Source organism: Pipistrellus hanaki (genome assembly GCF_964339955.1).
Source record: "Pipistrellus hanaki genome assembly, chromosome: 21".
Classification (NCBI taxonomy): Eukaryota; Metazoa; Chordata; class Mammalia; order Chiroptera; family Vespertilionidae; genus Pipistrellus; species Pipistrellus hanaki.
In genome coordinates, this window is record NC_140523.1 from 4639455 (window position 1) to 4663039 (window position 23585).

At 55.2% G+C, this 23585-nt stretch overlaps 1 protein-coding gene across 3 annotated transcripts; it reads left to right on the forward strand.

Annotated features, from left to right (window-relative positions):
• The first annotated feature begins 15745 nt into the window (after positions 1–15745).
• On the forward strand, positions 15746–22535 carry ISG20 (interferon stimulated exonuclease gene 20). 3 transcript variants are annotated; one of them, XM_084869322.1, is made up of 4 exons: positions 15746–16098; positions 16377–16616; positions 21171–21371; positions 22317–22535. In XM_084869322.1, the coding sequence occupies exons 2-4, from the start codon at positions 16389–16391 to the stop codon at positions 22401–22403; spliced, it is 516 nt and encodes a 171-aa protein (XP_084725448.1). In that variant the 5' UTR covers positions 15746–16098; positions 16377–16388; the 3' UTR covers positions 22404–22535. The 3 variants fall into 3 exon arrangements, with proteins under 3 accessions (XP_084725448.1, XP_084725450.1, XP_084725449.1); XM_084869324.1 differs by having other exon boundaries at positions 15753–16010; XM_084869323.1 differs by having other exon boundaries at positions 15834–16094.
• Positions 22536–23585: the final 1050 nt, after the last annotated feature.

The window sequence follows — 23585 nt, forward strand, 5'->3', positions numbered from 1 at the left end:
GAATTGAAGTACCCACAAATCCACGGGTACTTTCGAAAATTGTTTTAAAACCTTGTCATTCGAAATTGTTTTAAAACCTTGTCACTTCCTGTTTTGTTTTGTTTTTTATGTTGTTGTTGTTTTATTGATTTTTGAGGAAGAGGAAAGAAAAAAGAAAGCGAGAAAAACAGAGAGAGACAGACAGACCGATTTATTATTCCACTTACTTATGCAATCATTGGGCGATTCTTGTATGTGCCCTAACGGGGAATTGAACTTGCAACCTCGGTGTACTAGTATAGGGAAGCTGCTAACCCACTGAGCTACCTCAGGGCTGTTTTTAAAGTATCAGTTTGTGTGTGTTTGTGGTTCTGTTTGTTTTGCTTTTAAGCTCTGTTCCGCCTTCCACTTACCTGTCTCTTTCTAATTTATCCCATGAGTGCAGCCGGTAAATACAGAAGACAATTATCTAAATCTCATTCTAATTGCAGAGTTTATTCTAAGACTATGTTTACACTAAAACTGATTAATGCTTGTGTTTAATGGAGTTAATAAAGAGCTCTGTTTTATAGGATTATTTTCAGTTACCCCTGATGTTCTAGCCAGTGGATGAGGAACGCTGAACATAAATCTTACCTAGCTAAACATGGTATTGGGATTAATAATAATTATGGCATCTAGGCTCATCGGGGTGCTGAAGATTTCTGTTTAAAGGCACACTATGCCCGGCTAGTGTGCCTAAAGAACACGCACAACGGGACTCACTGGATGTTTACAGAGGGCACAACGGAACACTTTCCGCCGTGGGTCAGTCAGCAATACTTACTCATCACCCGTCATATAAAGTGTGCTGTGATGCCCTGCCTGGTTTGGCTCAGTGGCTAGAGCAACTGAAGGGTTCCAGGTTCAGCCTATGGACTGAAGGGTCACAGGTTCGATTCCAGCCAAGAGCATTTTTCTTTCTTTTTTTTTTTTTTTTTCAATATATACTTTTGTTGATTCCAGAGAGGAAGGGAGAGGGAGAGAGAGATAGAAACATCAATGATGAGAATCATGGATGGACTGCCCCCTGCACGCCCCCTACTGGGGATTGAGTCCACGACTCGGGCATGTGCCCTTGGCTGGATTTGAACCTGGGGGCCTAGGCCGTATCCACTGAGCTAAACCAGCCAGGGCTCATCTCTGATGTTTCGATCTCTCCCTCTCCCTTCCTCTCTGAAGTTAATTTAAAAAAATAAATGTACTAATATATATATTTTAAAAACATGCTGCAAGGTGTTAGGGCACATGTGTCAAACACAAGGCCCGCGGGCCAAATCCAGCCCGCCAGGCCTTGCAATGTGGCCCGCAACGCGCTGTCATCACTGCACTCCGCTGTCAGTTTATGACATTGTCAGTTTATGACTGTTCAGTAAACCATTCGGCCCGCGATTTAGGCTGGATTTTAGATTTTGGCCCCTTCTCTGATTGAGTTCGACACCCCTATGTTAGGGTATAGAAAAGGAACAAGGAAGTGTGGTGTCTTTCTTAAGAAAGTTAAGCAGCCCTAGCCGGGCTGCTCAGTGGTTAGAGCGTCAGGCCATGAACGGAAGGGCCGAGGGTTCAATTCCTGGTCAAGGGCACCTACACACACACAATCTCTATAACACCATTTGGATCTCGAGCAGGAGGTAACCAATCCATGTGTCTCTCTCTCATCCACGTTTCTCTCTCTTTTCCCCTCTTTCCTCCCTTCCACTCTCTCTAAACATCAATGGAAAAAAAGATCCTCAGGAGAGGATTAAAAAAATAACATAAAGCCCAGCTGGAGCCAGAGGCATGTTCTGAATGCCCTGTCAGGCTGTGTGCGGGCCACAGTCAGACTTAGCCAAACCCAGACCCTGGTATAAAATGAACCCTCCTGGCCCTGGCCGGTTTGCTCAATGGTTAGAGCGTCAGCCCGCCGACTAAAGCATCACGGGTTCGATTCCAGTCAAGGGCTCTTGCCCATGCTGTGCAGCCCTGCTCTGAGGTGGGGGGGGGGGGATGAGGAGGAATAGGACTCCACCTATGAATGAGGTGAGGGGACAGTTCCTCCCACACAGGCACCAAGTCCAAGGTTAAAGGGTTCGAGGAACCCATCAGAACCAGGGGAAGGCCCCTCCGTGTTCCCAGCCAGCACTCATGATCTGACGCCCCAATTCCACCCGCACTGTGCCCTCCTGCCCCCCAACCAACCCCGTACACTCAGGGCCCTGGGAACAGGTGCCCTCTCTGGCCGCACTCAGGGCGTGTACCCTATAGAGCAAGCACCAGGTCCCGCACGGCATCATCAGCTCCTCATCAGTTCCAAAGGAGGGCAACAGCTGGCATTTGGGCCGGACCAAGGGCCAACACTAAGCACATTTCAGGGGTGATTGGAAGTTAATTGAGTTGAATCCTACAATGATTTCAGCGTTAGTCACCGTGCTATTTCTACTCATGTTAGGTCCGGCTCTACCGGAAGGGACCTCATCAGGCAGGGCGGGGGCCAGGCGGCAAGGTCGAACAGGTGGGCGGGAGGCAGGCTGCTCCTACTCTGCACCAGAGAAAACCCTCCTCTCTCAGTGGGCTCTGGAACTTTCCACAGAGGAGACCCTGAACACTCTGGACTCATCAGCTCAGCCACCAGGGGATGGATGGTTCACGGAACTCCCCAGTTGCAGTTCCCCCTCCCAACGGCAGAGGGCGCACTTAACCACATCAGGGCCCCTTGGGATGCAGAAGCGGGAAAGGATGCTGGTAGGTGATCTCAAGAGCCCGGGCAGCTGTTCGGACATCAGCTCCTCTCAACACGAACCCTGGGCCAGACCCCAACCCCCTTACCCTGCCCTGTAGACGCACAATAAGCAGCAGCGGCCCTCGCTCTGCGTGGCGCCTCCCCGCAGAAAGGAAGCCATGGTGCGGGGAGCGTCATTTGCAGATCCAAGCACAGCCCGCCTCCTCGCTCACCCTCACCGGCCCTCCATCCATCACCTGGATTCGCAGGAGTTTTTTAAGTGCTTTGCTCTGAGCACCCGATCACACATTAGCCAGAGGTCAAGGCTATGGCGCTAGGGGCCCCCTGACAAAATCACTCTTCGTCTCTCTTCCCTGGGGATGCTGCTACTGCTCTGAATGTGGTGACGGACACACACACACACACACACACACACACACACACCTGTGGTCCCATGTCTGTGTAAGGGCTGGGGACCAAGCGGACACCACTGCCTTGGGTTCCTTTACCGGGGGTCATTTCAGAAGCCTCGGCTTGGGGGGCCGCTGTCAGGATTCGGGGCATCTGGGGCTCTGGTTTGGGGGACTGCTTCTTCCCCACACAGCACTGACAGACCGGAAGGCGCGGAGGGGAGGGCGAGCGGGACGGGGTTTCTGCTCTCAAGGCCACCTTTCCTGTAGGTTAGTGTTATTGATTACCCACACCTCGGGCCCTGACAGGTAATCAATAGCCCCTCTGACCCAGAAATGGGGCTTGGCCTGCAGGGGCTTTAAAAACAAGCAGCGGACACGGCAACCCTGGTCCACGCGTTTCGTACACGGGAATGGCATGTTCCCCCCGGAGCCACACGTCAGCCCAGCCGAGCGTGGAGCACGTGTGACAGGGCTCCGGCCGTCCCTTGTTCCTGCTGGACAGCCTCCCCCAAGCCATCAGGATGAGGGGCAGGCCAAACTTTGGGGAAATCTAGGTACACCCCCGAAGAGCCAGGATTATGCTGTCATTCTATTTTTTTAAATTATATTTTATTGATTTCAGAGAGGAAGGGAGGAGAGATAGAAAACATCCATGAGGAGAGAGAACCATGGATCAGCTGCCTCCTGCACGCCCCCCTCTGGGGATCAAGCCTGCAGTGCAGGCATGTGCCCTTGGCTGGAATCGAACCTGGGACCCTTCAGTCCTCAGGCCGATGCTCTATCCACTGAGCCAAACCACTGAGCCAAACTGGTCAGGGCTCATTTATTTATTTTGTTAACCCTCACCCGAGGTTATTTTTCCCATTGATTTTTAGGGAGCATGGAAACGAGAGAGAGAAAGAGAGAAACATCGATGTGAGAGAAACACATTAACTAGTTGTCTCCTGCAGGTGCCCTGATCAGGGGCCCGGCCCGGGGAGGAGCCTGCAATCGAGGTACATGTCCTTGACCGGAACTGAACCCAGGACCCTTTGGTCTGCAGGCCGACGCTCTATCCACTGAGCCACACCGGCCAGGGCACACCAGTGCCTGTCTTGAGCAAGAACAGGACGGAGAGGCTCCAAGAATTTGCATTCGTGCACGGGCGGACAGCTGCTTCTTTCCCTAATCTGGAAGCGAGTTTGAAAATCCACAGAACATGCTGAAACCAGTGTGGCTCAGTGGATAGAGCTGTCGGCCTGCGGACCGAAGGGTCCCAGGTTCGATTCCGGTCAAGGGCACGTACCTTGGTTGCGGGCACATACCCAGTAGGGGGTGTGCAGGAGGCAGCTGGTCCATGTTTCTCTCTCATCGATGTTTCTGACTCTCTATCCCTCTCCCTTCCTCTCTGTGGGAAATCAATAAAATATATATTAAAAAAAAAAAAAAAAGAAAGAAAGAAAATGCACAGAGCAGCAGGCACTCCTCCGAGGACACTTCCTGTCGGGGCGCCTGGGTGTTGTTAGCAGCGGCACCCCGTTTCCTCCCCTCCCACCCCCACTTCCGGCCCAGCTCCTCCAGGCTTACGGGGGACTCAGGATTGGACCTCGCTTTTCAGGTCAAGATCATTAGGGAGTTTAATTAGCGAGCTGGGTTCAGAACCAACACGTCCCGGTCCCCGGAGGCCTACATAAAGCTGCCTCAGACGCCCCGAGAGCTGTCTGTGCACCCTCGGGGCTCACATTCACAGGGTCCCCCATGTCACTGCTTCCTTTCTCCCTGGCCCCCCATCCCCGCCTGCCAGGCGGGAGCGGGAGCGAGGTGCCAAGGCCCGGAGCTGCCCGCTGTGAGGATTACGGAGGCGGAGAGCTATGTTTCCTTCTAGAAAGAGGCGTGGGGGCGGGAGAAGCCCAGAGAGGAGGGTGGGGGCTAGTCCCAGAGGGCCCGGGGCGGCACAGAAGGAAACGGAACTCTACTAGCCCTTGGTGGGAAGGCAGGGATGGTTTTTTGTGGGACTCTGGTGGGACCCTGGGAAGCAGGGAGGCGGGAACCCGCACGCCCCTTAGAGGAGCCCGCAGGAAAGTGCAACAGCGCCATCTAGTGGCCGCGCGGGGCGGCTGCAGGGATGCGCGCACCGCTGGGAAGATGTGGTCCCATGTCCTCTGGGGTCACTGCTCAGTGACGGGGCCGCCCAGCTCCCCAGCTAACACGAGTGGCTACCGCTGCTGCATCGTTAAGAAAAATAAAGGCCAAAGTCCGGACAGGATTTTAGCCTTTTCGGCTTGGCTGTCGATGAGGGGGCCTAAGGGGGGAACTGGATTGGGATTCCTGGGTCTCCAGGGCCCGTACAGCTGGGCCCCAGGCCCTGCGGGGCTCAGGACCTGACCCAGAGGGGCCTGGAAATGAGCAAGCCCCAGGGCCCCACTTTAACAGCAGCAAATGGAGATGAAATGCACTTTAGCAGATTCTGGTTTTTGTTTTGTTTTGTTTTTATTTATTTCAGAGAAGAAGGGAGAAGGAGAGAGAGAGAAACATCAATGGTGAGAGAGAATCACTGATCGGCTGCCTCCTGCAAGTCCCCCACTGGGGATCAAACCCGGGCATGTACCCTTGACTGGAATCGAACCCAGGACCCCTTCCGTCTGCAGGCCGACGCTCTATCCACTGAGCCGCACCAGCTAGCACTGCTGTGTTTTGTTTTTTACTGGCAAGCCGATGGGGTTGAAGCAATTGGGGGAATTTAGAATCTGTCTGCACTTCTGGACTTACGTTGAACGCCAGGTGTTTTTCTCCCTTCCAAAGAGAGGCAGGCCGACAGCCGCGGCCCTCTTAAGAACCAGTGTCAACTGTGTTATCTGCCTTATCACATCACTGACCTTCCGGGCTCGAGTGGCCAACTAGTCCCACAGTGAAAACAGCACTGAGACAGCCATGAGCCGTCTGCACGACTGAGTCTCTCCCCTGCAAAACGCAGCTTTAAGCCACAATGAAAAGTTCCCACCCAGCTGGCCTTCTGAGGTTTTTTGCAGAGAGACCCAATAGTTTGAATCCACTCCTTGGACCACCCACCTGGGGCTGCAGGCCTGGGACACTGGGCTCTGGTTTGGGCAAGGCTGCCATCGTGTGGCCGCCTCGGGTATTTGCCACGGAAAACTGCCTAGAGCCCTGGCCAGCAAACTGCGGCTCGCGAGCCACATGCGGGCGGCTCTTTGGCCCCTTGAGTGTGGCTCTTCCACAAAACACCACGGCCTGGGCGAGTCTATGTTGAAGAAGTGGCGTTAGAGGAAGTTTAAGTTTTAAAAATGTGGCTCTCCGAAGAAATGTCAATCGTTGTGCTGTGGATATTTGGCTCTGTGGACTGATGAGTTTGCCGACCACTGGCAATATCAGTTTCAAGTGTTTGGCTGCCTGACCAACATGGCTCAGTGGCAGAGCATGGACCTATGAACTAGAAGGTCATAGGCCGAGGCACATGCCCAGGATGTGGGCTCCATCCCCAGTAGGGGGCGTGCGGGAGGCAGCTGATCCATGATTCTCTCTCATCATTGATGTTTCTATCGCTCTCTCTCACTCTCATCCTCCCTTCCTCTGATAAAGATATATTTAAAAATAATAATAAAGTGTTTCTTTTTTAAAATATATTTTATTGATTTTTTACAGAGAGGAAGAGAGAGGGATAGAGTTAGAAACATCGATGACAGAGAAACATCAATCAGCTGCCTCTTGCACACCCCCTATTGGGGATTTGCCCACAACCACAGTACATGCCCTTGACAGGAATCGAACCTGGAACCTTTCAGTCTGCAGGCCAACGCTCTATCCATTGAGCCAAACCGATTTCGGCAATAAAGTGTTTCACTGAAAGAGGAAATGAGGCCCGAGCTCCCAGCTTGCTCTGAAGCCACAAGCAAACAAGGTTGAGTCCAGGAGCCCTCGGGGGAGGTCTGACTGATGGCTTATGCCCACTTTCCCTGGGGAACTGGCCTAAGTCAGCAGTCAGACATCCTCAGCACTGCCGCGGAGGCAGGACAGATTCTGCCATTGCTGTTGTGCTCGCCAGCTGTGAGCCCAGCTTCTGGCTGAGCAGCACTCCCCTTGTGGGAGCACACTGACCACCAGGGGCAGATCCTGCACTGAGCATCTGCCCCCTGCTGGTCAGTGCGTGTCACAGCAACCGGTCATTCCATGTTCGGTCCATTTGCATATTAACCTTTTATTTGATAGGATGATGAAATGAACCACTTCTGATTCCTTCCAGCTCGCTGCTGGATTTGTCTGTAGGGGCCTCTCCTGCCTGCATTCACTCGGCTCTTCCTGCTTGGCCACCTCTGCCTCTCACCTGGGAGGTTCACTATGTCCCTAAATTCAATGACCCCATTCAGGGGATGACTCACTGCCCAACGGGACTGCCCCCAGGCCCTTCCAACTCTGCATGTCCCTAAGCCCCACCCAGCACCTTCTTTCCGTTCATGTTCCCCACGGGTTCCTAGCTTCTCCTGGAAATAGCAATTGGGTATCTCTTTTTTAATATATATTTTTATTGATTTCAGAGAGAAAGAGAGAGAAACATGAGAGAGAATCATTGATCAGCTGCCTCCTGCACTCCCCCTAGTGGGGATTGAGCCTGCCATCCAGCATGTGCCCGTTACCAGAATCGAGCCCGGGACCCTTCAGTCCGCAGGCTCTAACCACTGAGCAGCACCAGCTAGGGCAACACTTGGGTATGTCTGTGAGACCCACTCCTTCCCAACAGTACACAGAACCGCTGGGATCGCAAGTCAGGCGTCCCCAGCCTCCTCAAGCGAACACGACGGGTCTCTGTAGCCAACAACTTTGAATTTCATGAGACATAATTCAAGGATCCAAAAGCATCGCCATTTCTCCCAGCAGCCGCAGTGCCCGAACCCAGTGGTCGGCAAACTCATTAGTCCGCAGAGCCAAATATCAACAGGACAACCATTGACATTTCTTTGGAGAGCCACATTTTTTAAACTTAAACTTCTTCTAACGCCACGTCTTCAACACAGACTCGCCCAGGCCCTGGTATTTTGTGGAAGAGCCACCCTCAAGGGCCAAAGAGCCGCATGTGGCTCGGGAGCCGCGGTTTGCTGACCACTGCCCTAGACAATCAGAAGGCCTCACTTCCTAAGCTCTTGACAGTTTCCTCGATCCTGTTTTTCCAAATCCGATTCATGAGCCTTTCCCACCCTCTACCCCCAGGTTTGTGAGTTACCAGATAGTCTCCTTTTTCAAATTTTTTAAATTTTATTTATTTTTTAATTGAATTTATTGGGGTGACACTGGGTGCAAAACCATATGGGTTTCAAGTGTACAACCCAATAAAACAGCGTCTGCATCATGTACCCATCGCCCCAAAGTCTCTTTCCTTCCCCATTTTCTTCAAATAAACCCCTTTCTTTCTTTTTCTTTTTAATCCTCACCCAAGGATATTTTTCCACTGATTTTTAGAGAGAGTGGAAGAGAGCGAAAACGACTGAGAGAAACATCGATGTGAGAGAAACACATTGATTGGTCGCCCCCTGCACGTGCCCCGATCAGGACCCGGGCCAGGGAGGAGCCTGCAATCAAGGTACATGCCCCCGACCAGAATGGAACCCAGGACCCTTCTATCCACAGGCAGACGCTCTATCCACTGAGCAACACCGGCTAGGGCTGAATCCCTTTTTTGGTGAAATGAGCCAAATTTCTACTTCTGCTGCTTACAACTAGGAAGCCTGTCCCAGAATCCGAACTCCTGCCTCAGGCAGGCCAGGCACCTCCTTATCAGGCAGCCCCGTGGGGTCTCCCTGCACCTTGGCTCCAGCCGCCAGACCAACAGGCCACACCGACCACACCTGGACCACTCCTCCCCCTCCAACCTCAGCTCTGCAATTCCTGTGAAGCCTCCCCCCCTTACCCCCATGGCACCCCCATTCCGTGGCCCCCTTGTCCACAGCCCGGCACACAGTGGTGCTGTACTCAGTACTCCCAGCCTGCCTCTGTGTCCCGAAACGGATGAGCTATCTCGGCAACTGAAGCAGAGAACAACCGTGCCAGTAGGATGCTGGGTAGTTGGGACGCATGCCAGGGAGGGGCCGTGCTCAGAACATGGGAGGGAAGGAGGGAGGGGGTGCGGGATGCGGCTAAGGGAAGGCTGGCCGGGCGCCACGGCCATGGGCGGCACACCACGCGGCCCCTGCAGGCCCCAGCAGGACGAATTCCGACCGGACCTGGCACCTGTGTGTCGCCTGCTCAGCAGGTGTGTGTCCGGACCCCGCTGTGAGGGCAGGCGAGACACAGACCTGGCCTTTGAGACTCTTGTTGAGAGTGAGGCCCCGGCTCTCCCCAAGACTCACACAACGAAGACGGACTCCGATGTGGGAGAGCAATCCACGCGCTCAATAAAGACGCCCATCCCATAATGCCACTGTGCTGTTAGGATGATTCAATGACATATCGCGTGACCCTGATATTCTCAAACATTTCCCCTAGAGCAGTGGTTCTCACCATCTCTTTGGCCACGCCCCCCCAAGCATCTCTAACATCCTGACGCCCCCCTCCCTGTGACCTATAATTCTTTTTTTTTAAATATATTTTATTCATTTTTTACAGAGAGGAAGAGAGAGGGATAGTTAGAAATATCGATGAGAGAGAATCATTGATCAGCTGCCTCTTGCACACCCCCTACCGGGGATGTGCCTGCAACCAAGGTACATGCCCTTGACCGGAATCAAACCTGGGACCTTTCAGTCTGCAGACTGATGCTCTATCCCCTGAGCCAAACCGGTTTCAGCTGTAATTCTTATTATTCAAAATGTGAGCCCTGTTCACATGGAGGAAGACTCAAAGGCCATGAACTTGATCAAAATAAGCTTCCCCAGAACATGGCCTCCACGAGAGAGAAAGATAAAAGAACGAAAGGACGGCGGGAGGCCCGAGGAAGAAATCACTAGGAAATTGTTAAAATTATAATAAGAGGAAGTGATATGGAAAAATAGCAAATAAATTTTCAAAACATAATAGAGAACTGAAATGCATCAATATGCCACAATATATATCTATAGATTACATGCGAGGCCCCTGGAACTGTAAGAAATGCAAAAAAATTCACGGTCAATAACTCATTCTCCCCTTAAACATCACACTGGCCCTAGCAGGTCTGGCCCAGTGGATAGAGCGTCGACCTGCGGATTGTAGGGACCCGGGTTCGATTCCAGCCACAGGCACATGCCTGGGTTGTGGGCTCCATCCCTAGTGTGGGGCGTGCAGGAGGCAGCCGATCCATGATTCTTTCTCATCACTGATGTTTCTCTCTCTCCCTCTCTCCCCTCCTCTCTGAAATCAATAAAAATAGATTTAAAAAAACAACAACACACACACACACACAATAAGACCACCGGAAGCAGGGTCTGCAGTCAGCGGGGGGTGGGGCTAGGGTTACAGGCAGTGATGAGGGAGCCCCGCTCACATGACTATCCCTTCAGACACTTCAACTGATCATCGCTGTGGTGGCTGGGTTTTCTCCAAATTTCACCCCCCACTCATTTCCTCGTTCCCTAAGGGGCGATTCGGGGTTCGGGGGTAACCGAAAGCTCAGGTCATACAGATCTTTGAGCCCCTTTGTTGCTTGTCCTGTCACTCGTAGCTTTGAGACCTTGGGCACCTGTGTGGCTTCTCTCTGGGCCTGTCATGGGGACAATGGTATGACCTACCTCAGGGTGGGTATGAGGACGGAATGCCAGCACGCAGCACGGTGCCCGGCACACGCAAGCCCGGGTCCACGTGAGGCGCTGTTGTCCCTGAAGGATCGGTGTCAGCAGCTTCGGGGTAACACCCGGACACGCCCTGGTGGCAGGACTTTGGCCCTGGCTCAGGGCTGACTGTCCTCGCTCGGCTGCTCCAGCAGGTGGGGCAGGGCCCGTGGGGAGGGCACCCCGTGGAGGTTCCGGGTGCTCGCCGCTCTCCACGCTGGCTGACCCCAGTGTCACCTGCGTCCCTCTGCTGTGTGCGGAGGTGGCTGTGGTTGCTCAGGGGGTCTGAGCAGAGCGGCGGGGCCAGGAGGAGACCCACAGCCACAGTCCCGTGCCCAGGCTGCAGGCCCAGCAGTCTCCATCTCCTTCCCGTCTGCAGCGCGGGGAGTGGCTGAGTCACGGCCCGGCTGGCCAGGCTCCAGCTCCGTGTTCTGGATTCCTCGACAGTCCAGACGCACAGCTGGGCAGCGGCTCCTGTTCCTTTGCCTGCGGGAGAGAGAGATGAAGGTGTTATTCGTGCTCTAGAAACGGACGGGGTTCTGAGTCAGCATCGCTGCAGCACTGCTCTGGAATAAACCTCAATTGGGCCCTGGCTGGTTTGGCTCAGTGGATAGGGATGTGGGAGGTTGGCCAGCCGGGGGGCGGGAGGGGGGGGGGGGACACCACTGGAGGGCTCCAGGGCATGTCCATCCTGTCTCGCTCGGTCCCCATCGGCAAGACCCCAGCAGCAAGCTAACCTACTAGTCAGAGCATCTGCCCCCTGGTGGTCAGTGCACATCATAGCGAGCAGTTGAGCGGCCTTAGCATATCATTAGCATATTATGCTTCGATTGGTTGAACGGGAGACCAGACACCCAGACACTTAGCATATTAGGCTTTTATTATATAGGGCAAGGCTGCTATGAGCATGGACGTGCAAATATCCCTCTGGGACCCTGCTTTCGATTCTTTTGGGTAACTCCCTCTTTCCCAGAGGTTTCATGTCATTCCACTGTGGTCTGAAAATAATAAACAGGAAAAGCCCAGAAATAAGAATACAAGGATGCAAGTTTTAAGTGGCAGGCCGTGCTGAGGGCTGTGATGAAACCTGCTCGTCCCACCCGGGATCTGAGTCACCCGGGGGCATAACCCTTTTTTCCTTAATCAAGGCCTCAAAGTGCAAGAGTGATTGTGCTGTGGCAATTCAGAGGCCAGGGAGACGCCTAAACTTTAGTGCTTCCTTGTAAGTGAAAAGGTGAAAGTCCTCGACTTAATGAGGAGAGGAAAAAAATTGTATATTTTTTTCAAGGCCTCCAGGAAGCATGACTCTTCCCTTCGGGAGATTGTGAAGAAGGAAAAAGAAAGTTGTGCTTGTTTTTGGTTTTGAAAAAAAAAATTTTTTTTTTGTATTGCTTGTTAGAAAGAGAGGAAGGGAGGGGGAGGGAGAGAGAAACATCGATGTGAGAGTGAACCGCTAATCAGCTGCCTCCTACGAGCCCCCAACTGCACGGCCCCCTATTGGGGGTCGAGCTGGCAACCCGGGCATGCCCCCTGACCGAGAATGGAACCAGCAACGTTGCAGTGTACGAGATAACACTGAGGCACACCAGTCAAGGTGGAGATGCCATTTTTTATTTGTTTGTTTTGTTTTGTTTTAAATATATTTTTATTGGCTTCAGAAACAAAGGGAGGGAGAGATAGGGCAATAGAAACATCAATGAGAGGGAATCACCTATCAGCTTCCCCCTGCACACCCCACACTGGGGATCCAGCCCACCATCCGGGCCTGTGCCCTTGACCGAGAATCGAACCAGGACCTGCTGGTTCATAGGTCGATTCTCCATCACAGAGCCACGCCGAAACCGGTTTGGCTCAGCCACGCCAACCAGGGTGGAGATGCAGCTTTATTTTATTTTTTTTTTTTATTATTATTTTTTTAAAAATATATATTTTATTGATATTTCACAGAGAGGAGGAAGAGAGAGAGATAGAGAGCCAGAAACGTCGATGAGAGAGAAACATCGTCCAGCTGCCTCTTGCACACCCCCTACTGGGAATGTGCCCGCAACCAATGTACATGCCCTTAACCAGAACCAAACCTGGGACCTTTCAGTCCACAGACCGAAGCTCTATCCACTGAGCCAAACCGGCTTCGGCGAGATGCAGCTTTAATGAAGGCAGGGAAGGGCCTCCATGGCAAACCAGAGGCAGAGGGAGCATTCTGGGCAGATAACCTGGAAAAGAGCTTTGCAGCCGAAACCGGTGTGGCTCAGTGGATAGAGCATCGGGCTGCGGACTGAAGGGTCCCAGGTTTGATTCCGGTCAAGGGCATGTGCCTTGGTTGCGGGCACATCCCCAGTAGGGGGTGTGCAGGAGGCAGCTGGTCGATGTTTCTCTCTCATTGACGTTTCTAGCTGTCTATCTCTCTCCCTTTCTCTCTGTAAAAAAATCAATAAAATATTTAAAAAAAAAGAGCTTTGCAGACGGACAGCAAATGCGCAGGCCCCGGGGGACAGGGACACGGCCACTGCGGGGGGAGGAGGTGAGCGCAGAAGTCGGGGAGTGAGTGCGAGAGGCACTGACCACGGACTCTCTCCACGGAGGGCAGACGCCCGGTCCTCCCCCTCGGGCTCCGGGGCCCAGCACTCGGGATGGGGCTGCAGGGAGGACACCATCATCCTGAGGGAGCACGGGGCTGTGATGGACTGGGGGATGTCACCTTGCGCGTACACAAAGGCCTTTCATTTTGGTTTGACCCTATCGGAGAGGCCGTGAGTTGGCTAGCCAACCCGGAGGAGACCGAAAAGGCCCGTGGGACAGAGCAAAAGGGGGTCATGGAAACTGCACAGGAAGTGAGGTTTGATACTTTTTTTTTTTGAGGGGGCGGGGGAAGGATAATGGGAAATCACTGTAAGGTTCTTGAGCCAAGTAGCTGTGACGATTAATGCAAAAGATTACAGTTTGGGCCCTGGCTGGTGTGGCTCAGTGGATAGAGCGTCAACCTGCGAACTGAAGGGTCCTGTGTTTGATTCTGGTCCAGGGCACATGTCCGGGTTGCGGGCTGGATCCCCAGGAGGGGGGCATGCAGGAGGCAGCCGATCCATGATTCTCTCTCATCATTGATGCATGTTTCTCTCTCTCTCTCTCCCTCTCTCTTCCTCTCTGAAATCAATAAAAATATATTTGGGGGGGAAATTAGGTTTTGGGGAACGTCATCGACTAGGGTTGGAAGGACAGTTCCGAGCAGGGCATGAAGATGGGGCGCCGGCCAGGGCAGGTGAGGGTGGGGATGCGGGTAGGGGGAGCACAGGAGAAAAGCAGGGAAGACTTACAGATGAGAATGTGGATCCCACCAGGGAGCAGGCTTCGGAGCTGTGGGGACAAGAATTGGAGATGTTCTGTCTAAGACAGAGGGGGTGCCCGGGCCGGTGGCTCAGATGGTGCAGGGGTCCTCAAACTTTTTAAAGTGGGGGCCAGATCACGGTCCCTCAGAGAGCTGGAGGGCCGGACTATATGAACTACTAATTCCTACTGTAACACCTCGGCTGCGCTCACTGCCCAAAAAACCTGGTGGGCCGGATCAGACTCCTCTGCGGGCCGCATGTGGCCCGCGGGCCATAGTTTGAAGACCCCTGGTTAGAGCATCGTCCTGATACGTTAAGGTTACGGGTTCAATCTCTGGTCAGGGAACATACAAGAATGAACCAATGAGTGAATCAAGAAGTAGAAGAACAAGTCTACGTTTCTCTCTCTCTCTCTCTCTCTCTCTCTCTCTCTCTCTCTCTCTCTCTTTCCATCTATCTCTCTCTTTCTCTCTCTCTCTCTCTTCCTCCTTTACTCCCTCTCTCTCATCCTTGATGTTTCTATCTCTCCCTCTCCTTTCCTCTCTGAAATCAATAAAATTATTTTTTTAAATAATTTACAAACAAACTGAGCAGGGGAGTGGAGTGATGGGTGTCCTAGCAGGATCCCCAGTTGGGGGTAGTGGGGGGTTTGAGGTCCTAAGGAGATGGTAGAATTCAAACTTCCCATCGGAGCTTTGGAGCAGGGAATGTTGCATCCATCGCCATCCTTTATACGCTTTTAATATATTTTATTGATTTTTCCCTTTGCAAAGCAGAAAGCCCCCAGAGAGTCTGAGTGCCAGTAAGATGTGCCCCACAGGATGGGACCCCAGAGGGATCCGTGTGCCTTCACAGCCCACAGAGCAACGCCTCATCGTCTGGACACGTGTCCGTGTCCGGGTCTGTCACGGTCCAATGTCTCTTCTACGGAAACCTCTTTCCTGCCAGCCACCCCCGTGACCCCCAGGGCCAGCAGGATCCCGGGAGACCGTGCTTGTTCTGCAGGGATCTGGGGAGGGGGGGACGCACGGAAGGGGGACACACGCACCCCGCCGGGCTCACGCAGCCCGTGACAGCTGGCTCTGGTTCTGCCCCGGTTGCAACTCATTCCTGTCTCCTGGGGCCAGACACCACTCTGAGAAGTTCAAGTTCCAGCTTGGGAGACAATCAGCAAGAGGAAATATGGCCGGGCTAGTAGGGGGAGTTCCTCCACGCCTGCTTCCCCGTGTCCCCCGACTGTCAGCCCCGCTGGGAGACAGAGCAGAGACAGAGCCCGTAGCGGGTGGACAGATGGCCGTTTCTGAGACTTCCTGGACCACCGGGGCTGATGAGGGCTCTGGTCCTGCTGCCCTGCCTTCCCCGGGCTGGGCTGGGGGCTGGCACCCTGCTCCCCCACCTTCTGTCTCCATGTCCCTCCAGCCAGCTCTCCGGCCCCACCCTCCAGTGCGAGGCTGGTGGCAGCCCAGAAGCTGGGGTGCATTCCCGGAGTTCCGATCCCCCGAGATGTTTACTCTGGGGGTGGAGGGTGAGAGAGGGAAGGCGATGTTGCAATCGGCTCCCTCCACGTCAGGCAGCCGGCAGTCAGCTGAGCGATTAGGTGGCTCCCGCCCGCCCGCCCGCCCGCCCACCTGCAGGGCAGGGGCAGGGGCAGGGGCAGGGGCAGAGGCAGGGCAGCGGGACATGGAGCCTGCCCTCGCCGCGGCCCTGACTCAGGCTTCCCCGTCTTCCGGCCGGACATGGGGCAACCTGGCCACGTGCTCGGTCGAAAACGAACCTGAAACCGAAGCCGCTGACGGCAGGGGCAGGATTCCCCGCTCTGAAGTCGGCGGTGAGTCACCCTGAAGAGGGACGTAGCCCGCAGGCAGCAGGGAAGTGGCCCCAGAGAGGCAGAGGCGCGAGAAGCAGGAAGCAGGCAGGTGAGGGTGGGCGCCGGGATGGGGGCGTCGGGGCCTGTTTTTTTGGGGGGTGGGCTGGGAGGTCAGGGGAGGTGGCCTCCTGGCCCGGTGTCTGCCCAGCAGGACCACAAGCCCTGGCACTGCCAGGCCAGGACGCCGGCAGAGTGGCAGGAAGCCAACTTCTCTTTGCCAGGTGGCGAGCGTGATAAAGGCGGGGCGCAGGGTGCAGGCGGGTTTGGAGGTGGGGGGGATGGCCCCCCGAGGGCTGATGCCCTTCCCGCCTCCTGCTCCCCATCCAGTGCCGGGCAAGCATGGCGAGCAGCCTGGAGGCGGTGGCCATAGACTGCGAGATGGTGGGGCTGGGGCCCCACAACCAGAGCGGCCTGGCGCGGTGCAGCCTGGTGGACGCCGCGGGCAACGTGGTCTATGACAAGTTCATCCGGCCCGAGGGCATCATCACCGACTACCGGACCCCCGTCAGCGGGGTCACCGCCCGGCACATGGAGGACGCCACCCCCTTCGCCCAGGCCAGGCTGGAGGTGAGTGGAGGAAGGGCCGGGCGTGTGCCCGCCGGGCCAAGGCGGGACCCGGAAGGAGGAGGAGGGCGGGGGGGGGGGGTGCACTGCAGACGCCATCACCCCAGCACAGACACACCTCTCTGGCGCCTTCCCCGAGGGCGGGATCCCTGACCTGTACCCCTCACCCCTGCACGGGGAGCCAGGGCGTGGAGACACCTCTGGGGGTCCCCGTGCTGCCCCCCACCTGTGCTTCTGGCCCTCCTGCTGGTCTGGGATGACAGACTAGGGTCCCACCCAATGGTCCCCACACGGATCTTTCCTTTACACCCACGGTGGAGAAATGGGCGGGTCCGGGGCGGAGGCCCTCCTGGTCCCTAAAACGCTGGCCCGAGGGCAGGGCTTGCTCCCTGGCCGGCTGTCAGCGCGTCAGCCGTCTGTCTGTCTGTCTGTCTGTCCGTCCGGGGCCCCGAGACCCACCCCCTCCTTCAGCCGTGCCAGGTTTAACTTTCCGTTTCTCAGAATCACTAAACAGAAAGCCAACGCAGGCTCGCCGCAGGTGGCCCGGGTTTCAAAGGGCGAACGCACCGCGCTGGTTTCGCCGCAGCTGGGGTTCGGGGATGTCCGCGAGGAACAGAGAGAACGGGGGTGTGTCTCAGCTTCCCACGCCTCTGAGCCAGGCTCAGGTGCTGGAGAGAAAACCACAACAATAGCTACTGTGTTTGGGGGGGTTGTTTTTAATCCTGACCCAAAGGACGTGGTTTCATTAGAGAAAGATAGACATACACACACACACACACACACACACACACACAGAGAGAGAGAAAGAGAGAGAGAGAGATTTTTAATGTTTCATCTTTACTCTTTTTTTTTTTTAATGCTAAGGGACCCGGGTTTTTTGTTTCTTTGTTTGTTTTTTAATATATTTTATTGATTTTTCACAGAGGAAGGGAGAGGGATAGAGAGTTAGAAACATCGATGAGAGAGAAACATCGATCAGCTGCCTCCTGCACGCCCCCCAACTGGGGATCACACCTGTCACCTTTGGGTGTACGGGATGGCACTCCCGCCAACGCCGACGTAGCGGCTGGCCAGGGCGCCACAGCTGCTGTGCGCTGAGCACTGGCACCGGGTTCCTGACTCTCCATCTCCAGCACATTCATGCCTCACACAACCGCCTGCCAAGATGGGGTTCCAGGAGGTACCTGGGGTCTGACTTCCGGCTGGTTCCTCCGCCTCTCCGCACCCAGTAGCGGGCTTGATCCCCAGTAGAAGGCGTGCAGGAGGCAGCCAATCCATGATTCCCTCTCATCATGGATATTTCTCTCTCTCCCTCTCCCTTCCTCTCTGAATAAAAATATACTTTTAGAAGAAGAAGAAAAAGAGACAGGTCAGCTCAGGGGCTAAGGAGAGGCCAAGGACACTGAGAGGAGCTCCCCATGCTCAGATCCCCACTGAGCCGGCAGGTGGGCGGCTGGACCCCCATCCTTCCTCTGCCTCCTCAACCTCCCTTCCATCTGATCGGCAGAAAGCAGAAGAGCCTGGAGCAAGGGGATAGACAGGAGGCAGCAAAGAACCACTTGTGGCACCCTGGGTGTGGGCTTTCAGGCAGTTCCCTGGCCGCCCTGGGGGTCCTCGTCCAGCCTTGGTGCAGAAATGCTTTGGTTCTCATCACCTGGGGGTGATGCCAGGCCCAGTGCTTCTCGTGAGTGGCACGCCGCCCTGCCCAGAGCGGGCACCGAGCCATTCCCGGAGCGAGGCAGGAATCCTAAATGGGCCACTGGACCCACAGCGGGGGTTCCCGCTTCCTGCTCCATCACTGGCCGGCCTGTGTGACCTTCCGAAAGTGATGGGTCCTTTCTTTTTTAAATATATAGACTATTGAAGGAATGGAGGAATGGATATAGGAATAATGGATGAATGGATACAGGAAGCAGAGAAGGAATGGAGAAATGGACACAAGAACCAATGATGAAATGGAGGAGTTGAAACTAATGAAGGAATGGAGGAGCGGACACAGTAACTAATGAAGTAATGAATGAATGGATAAAGGAACCAATGAAGGAATGAATGAATGGATACAGGAACTAATGAAGGAATGAATGAATGGATACAGGAACCAATGAAGGGATGAATGAATGGATACAGGAACCAATGAAGGGATGAATAAATGGATACAGGAACCAATGAAGGGATGAATAAATGGATACAGGAACCAATGAAGGGATGAATAAATGGATACAGGAACCAATGAAGGAATGAATGAATGGATACAGGAACCAATGAAGGAATGAATGAATGGATACAGGAACCAATGAAGGGATGAATGAATGGATACAGGAACCAATGAAGGGATGAATAAATGAATATAGGAACCAATGAAGGAATGGAGGAGTGAATACAGGAACTAATGAAGTAATAAGTGCATGGATACAGGAACTAATGAAGGAATGGATGAATGGATACAGCAATGGAGGAGTGAATATAGAAACTAATGAAGGAATAAATGAATGGATACAGGAACTAATGATGGAAGGAATAAATGGATATAGGAAAAATGAAGGAATAGAGGAGTGAATCAGGAACTGATGAAGGAAGGAATGAATGGATATAGGAAAAATGACGGAATGGAAGAGTGGATCAGGAACCAATGAAGGAATAAAAGAATGGATATAGGAACTAATGAAGGAATAAATGAATGGATGCAGGAACTAATGAAGGAATGGAGGAGTGGATCAGAAACTAATGAAGGAATAAATGAATGGATGCAGGAACTAATGAAGGAATAGGTGATGTCCACTCTCACAAGAGACAGACCCGCCCTGGACCGCCGGCGAGGGCTCCTCCCGCTGCGTGAGTCAGTGGGCCCCGGTGACTTTTGATCTGGAAAATACTTTTGGAACGAGAGTGAATCACAGTGGAAGGAGAGGATACAGGCAGACATCCGGGTACCCACGGCTCTGCAGCCCTGTCCTCTGCTGGCAATCCCCGCCTCCCAGAAGCCGTCTTCCCGGTTCCAGAAACCTTCGCGGAGTGCCCTCTGCTCTGAGACGAATGGCATTCATTCAGCCACCATCACAGGGACAGGCTCAGGTGCGCCTCGGCTCTCAACCTGCCAGCTGTGTGACCCAAGCAAGTGTCTGAACATCTCTGATCCCTGGGCCCCGCCCTCCGTAAAATGGAACTAAAATAACTCTTGTCATGATGGGGTGAGGAAAGTACCTGGCCCGGTGCCAGGATGAGGAAGGCAGAGAGATCGATGTCCCCGCCCCCCACCCCTCTCCAGTTCTTTCTCAGAGTTTCAGCATCTCTACCTCCTGTGTGTGATGCACCTGCCTCATTACACTGACTCTTTCCCCTCCCCAGCCCGGCCTCACAATGCCAGGGGAGCCCTGGCTGCTAGCTGGCCCCTGGAGGCTCCCCTTACAGATGGGGAACGGGAGCCCAGAGAGGGTCTTTAACCTCCCTGAGGACACACAGCAAGCCCCAGCTCAGCATTTTGCCCTGAAGGGTTGCTGCTCTCCCCTTTCCCCTGCTTCCTTATCCTTCCTCTGCATGTCCACCCCCGCACCCCCTTATCATACTTGTCTCATGAGGAGTCCTGCGGTGCTGATCATAGCTCCCCGGGGACCCTCCGGCTCGGAAGTGATGGATTTCCCAGGAAAGTACCCTGCCATGACTGGGCCCCCATGTGGCTGCCTCTGGAATGACATGCTCCCTTGGGACTCTGTGTGAGCTGGTGTGCTGAGCTGGGCCTGAGCCAGCCCCCAGCGGGAAAACAGGCCACATTGTTTGCAAACACAGGATGTCAGCAAGGGAAGGGGTGTGACCGCAGCAGCGGCAGGCGCACCTCCCCACTCTCCCACGCCCCTGTGCGTTCTCGGCAGCATTGCTGGCCAGCGCCCTTCCCTCCACGCACAGGCCCCGGGCCCTCCCTCGCCGCCTGCTAAAAAGGCAGAATCCAGGTCTCAGCGAGATGCCCCCAACCGCATCCTGAACGCCAGTGGGAGAAGGCACTGGTGTCCCTCAGGGGCGCGCAGCTTCGGTCCTCAAACGAGCTTCCCCTAGTCTCGTGGTCGGCAAACTGCGGCTCGAGAGCCACAGGCGGCTCTTTGGCCCCTTGAGGGTGGCTCTTCCACAAAATACCACGGCCTGGGCGGGTCTATTTTGAAGAAGTGGCGTTAGAAGAAGTTTCAGTTTAAAAAACGTGGCTCTCGAAAGAAATGTCAATCGTTGTGCTGTCGATATTTGGCTCTGTGGACTCATGAGTTTGCCGACCACTGCCCACCGCCCTAGTCCCAGTGTCCAGCAGGCTGTGTCCAGGGAAGGCCCCAACCAAACCACGAGCATGGCGGGCGGGCTGGCTACACAGCCTGCGAATGCCTCTTCCCCTTTGGTGCCTGGTGTGTTTGAAGCTCAGAGAGGGACAGTGCTTTGCCCAAGGTCACACAGCAGGTCCAGGAGGGGCTGCTCCCGCCTTGCCAGCGCAGGCCAGCGCCAAGTGGCCCCAGACCCACCCTGGAGGCCCCCAGGTGATGCGTGTTGTGGCGGGGGGGGGGTGCGTGTCTTCCCGGCCAGATCCTGCAGCTCTTGCGAGGCAAGCTGGTGGTGGGTCACGACCTGAAGCACGACTTTGAGGCTCTGAAAGAGAACATGAGCAACTATGCCATCTACGACACGTCCACTGACAGGCTGCTGAAACGCAAAGCCGGCCTGGAGCACTACCGGCGGGTCTCCCTCCGCTTGCTCAGCGAGCGCCTCCTGGGGATGTACATCCAGGTGAGTGAGGCAGGCCCTCTCCCCCTCCCTTCCCAGGCTGGGGGCCGCGGCACCCCTAGGAGGGTCTGGTCTAGGGGGCCTGGCCCTTCCCTCCAAGACACTGAACCCCATCGGGGGCAACAGAGCAAATATTTGGCCCCAGAGATACGCTGAGTCCCCTTAGCCCTGAGGGGCTGGGCACCTTTGAGAGGGGCCGTGTCTCGTTAGGGATTCCGGGGTCACGGGTGTTGATCCCACACCTGCTGGAGGGACTCTTGCTTCCGGGGAGGGGAGGGCAGGCATCCTGGGGGCACAGGTGGCGATGGGTGGCAGACAGGAGACCAGATCTGGATGGAGTCCGAAAGGTGGCTGTGTGTGGGGGGGCGGGCGGGAGACGGGGTGCACGAGGGGGCAGCATGGGTCCCAGCCTGCTGAGCTGGGGAGCGGGGATCGTGCAGGACGCAGGAGCGGGGGCCTGGGCGTGGGCTCCTCTGTCAGCCGTGAGGCACACGGGGCCAGGGACAGAAGGGCCGGCACACGGGTTCGCCCAACGGCACGAACTGAGCGAGTGACACTGTGGAAACCCTCGGTGACATATTCCTGGGGGCCAGTGAGCGCCCTGCAAAGCTGCTCCGGCCCCTGTGTGTCCTGTAGCAAGTCTGCAGTGCCATCGGCCTCGGGGTCTGAGCGCCCTGAGGTCCCGCTGGTTCCCAGGATGCTGATGATGAGGTGCCTGGCCGGGTCCCGGTCCCAGGGCTGACGGGGGTGGGAAGCCAGGCCCGCTCCAGCCACCCGCTGTGTCCAGGGTGTCAGAGTCCTGGGGAGACCCACCCACCAGCCCATCCACCTCCGGGCCTGGAAGGCCGGGTGTGAGCAGGGAAGGGCGGGTCACACGAGGCCTGTGCCGGGTGGGGGTGTGGGGGGGGGGGCCGTCCCCAAGTCCCGCCTCTGTCCGTGTGTCTGCAGAGGAGCAAGTCCGGCCACAGCTCGGTGGAAGACGCCAAGGCGACCATGGAACTCTACCAACTCTCCCGGAGGATCCGCAACCGCTGAGGGCCGCCCACCGGGCGGCGTCCGCTGGACGCGGCCCCTCCTCCGGGGGCCACGGGCCCCCCTGCAGGACAGCAGCTGCTTTGCCTCTGGAAAATGCATCCTTCGCAGTAAAATGCCTCTGTATTTTCTCTACAGCGTCTCCGGTCCTCTTCTTGTCTTTTTCCTTCCTTCTCTCCGAGCCGGGGAGCGGTGGGCGGGGCCCGCTCTGAGTGATGCTGAGGGGGTCCACGGGGGCTTGAGAGTCGGGATGTGCGGGGACGAGTGTCCGTTTCCTTAACGCCCTGAATCCTGGGGGTTGCGTGACTCATAGCCTCCCTTTCCCAGTGGCTTCCACGCCCAGAGAGGTGGTGTTATTCTCAGGGGGTGGCGCCCGGCTCAAAGGTCCATCCATCCCATCCTGGAGTTGGTGTCGCAGCAACGGTGAGGTGTGAAGCAAAGGCAGAGGGCCTGGGATGGGTGTCACCCCTGGGCGACCTTCACAGAGCCCGTGGACGCTAGAGTCTCAGAGAACGAGGCTGGAGTCCCGGTTCTGCCATTTGGCAGCGGCGTGCTACAGGGCGAGTTACTGAACCTCCCCGCGCCTCAGTTTCCCCATCTGTCAAAAGGAGAGCTCTTAACAATTCATAGGATTCTTGGGAGATGCTGCCTACGAAACCTCATCATCGCACGTGTCAGAGCTTAAGTACCCACCACTTGTCATGATTGGTGCTGGTGCTTGTCTCTGGACCACCTGAGGGTCAGGGGACCCCGGGGAGAGCAGTTGTGCCCAAGCTGGCCCTCTGAAGGTGGTGCCATGTGTGGGGAGAAGGGGCCACCATTAGAATCGGCCTGGGCCTCAGGTTAGGATTTTCAGAGAGGAAGGGAGAGGGAGAGAGAAAAACATCAATGATGGGAGAGGATCATGGATCGGCTGCCTCCTGCACACACCCTACTGGAGGATGGAGCCCACAACCCGGGCCTGTGACCTCCTAGTTTGTGGGTTGATGCTCAACCACTGAGCCACACTGGCTAAGCAAGAATGGCTGTCCTCTTTAGGATATCTGAGTCATGCCCGGGGGCTTTGTTAAGCAGCCCCAGTATCTGGAGGTGCTGGGCCCTCACCCCATTTCTTTCTTTTTTATTATTATTAATATATTTTACTGATTTTTTTTTACAAAGAGGAAGAGAGAGGGATAGAGAGTC

Excerpts from the sequence above, each read along its gene's own strand:
- ISG20 (XM_084869322.1), top strand. The coding sequence starts at position 16,389 with ATGGCGAGCAGCCTGGAGGCGGTGGCCATAGACTGCGAGATGGTGGGG. Across the intron at positions 16,617-21,170 it reads TCGCCCAGGCCAGGCTGGAG|ATCCTGCAGCTCTTGCGAGG; the intron begins GTGAGTGGAGGA and ends CTTCCCGGCCAG. Across the intron at positions 21,372-22,316 it reads TCCTGGGGATGTACATCCAG|AGGAGCAAGTCCGGCCACAG; the intron begins GTGAGTGAGGCA and ends GTGTGTCTGCAG.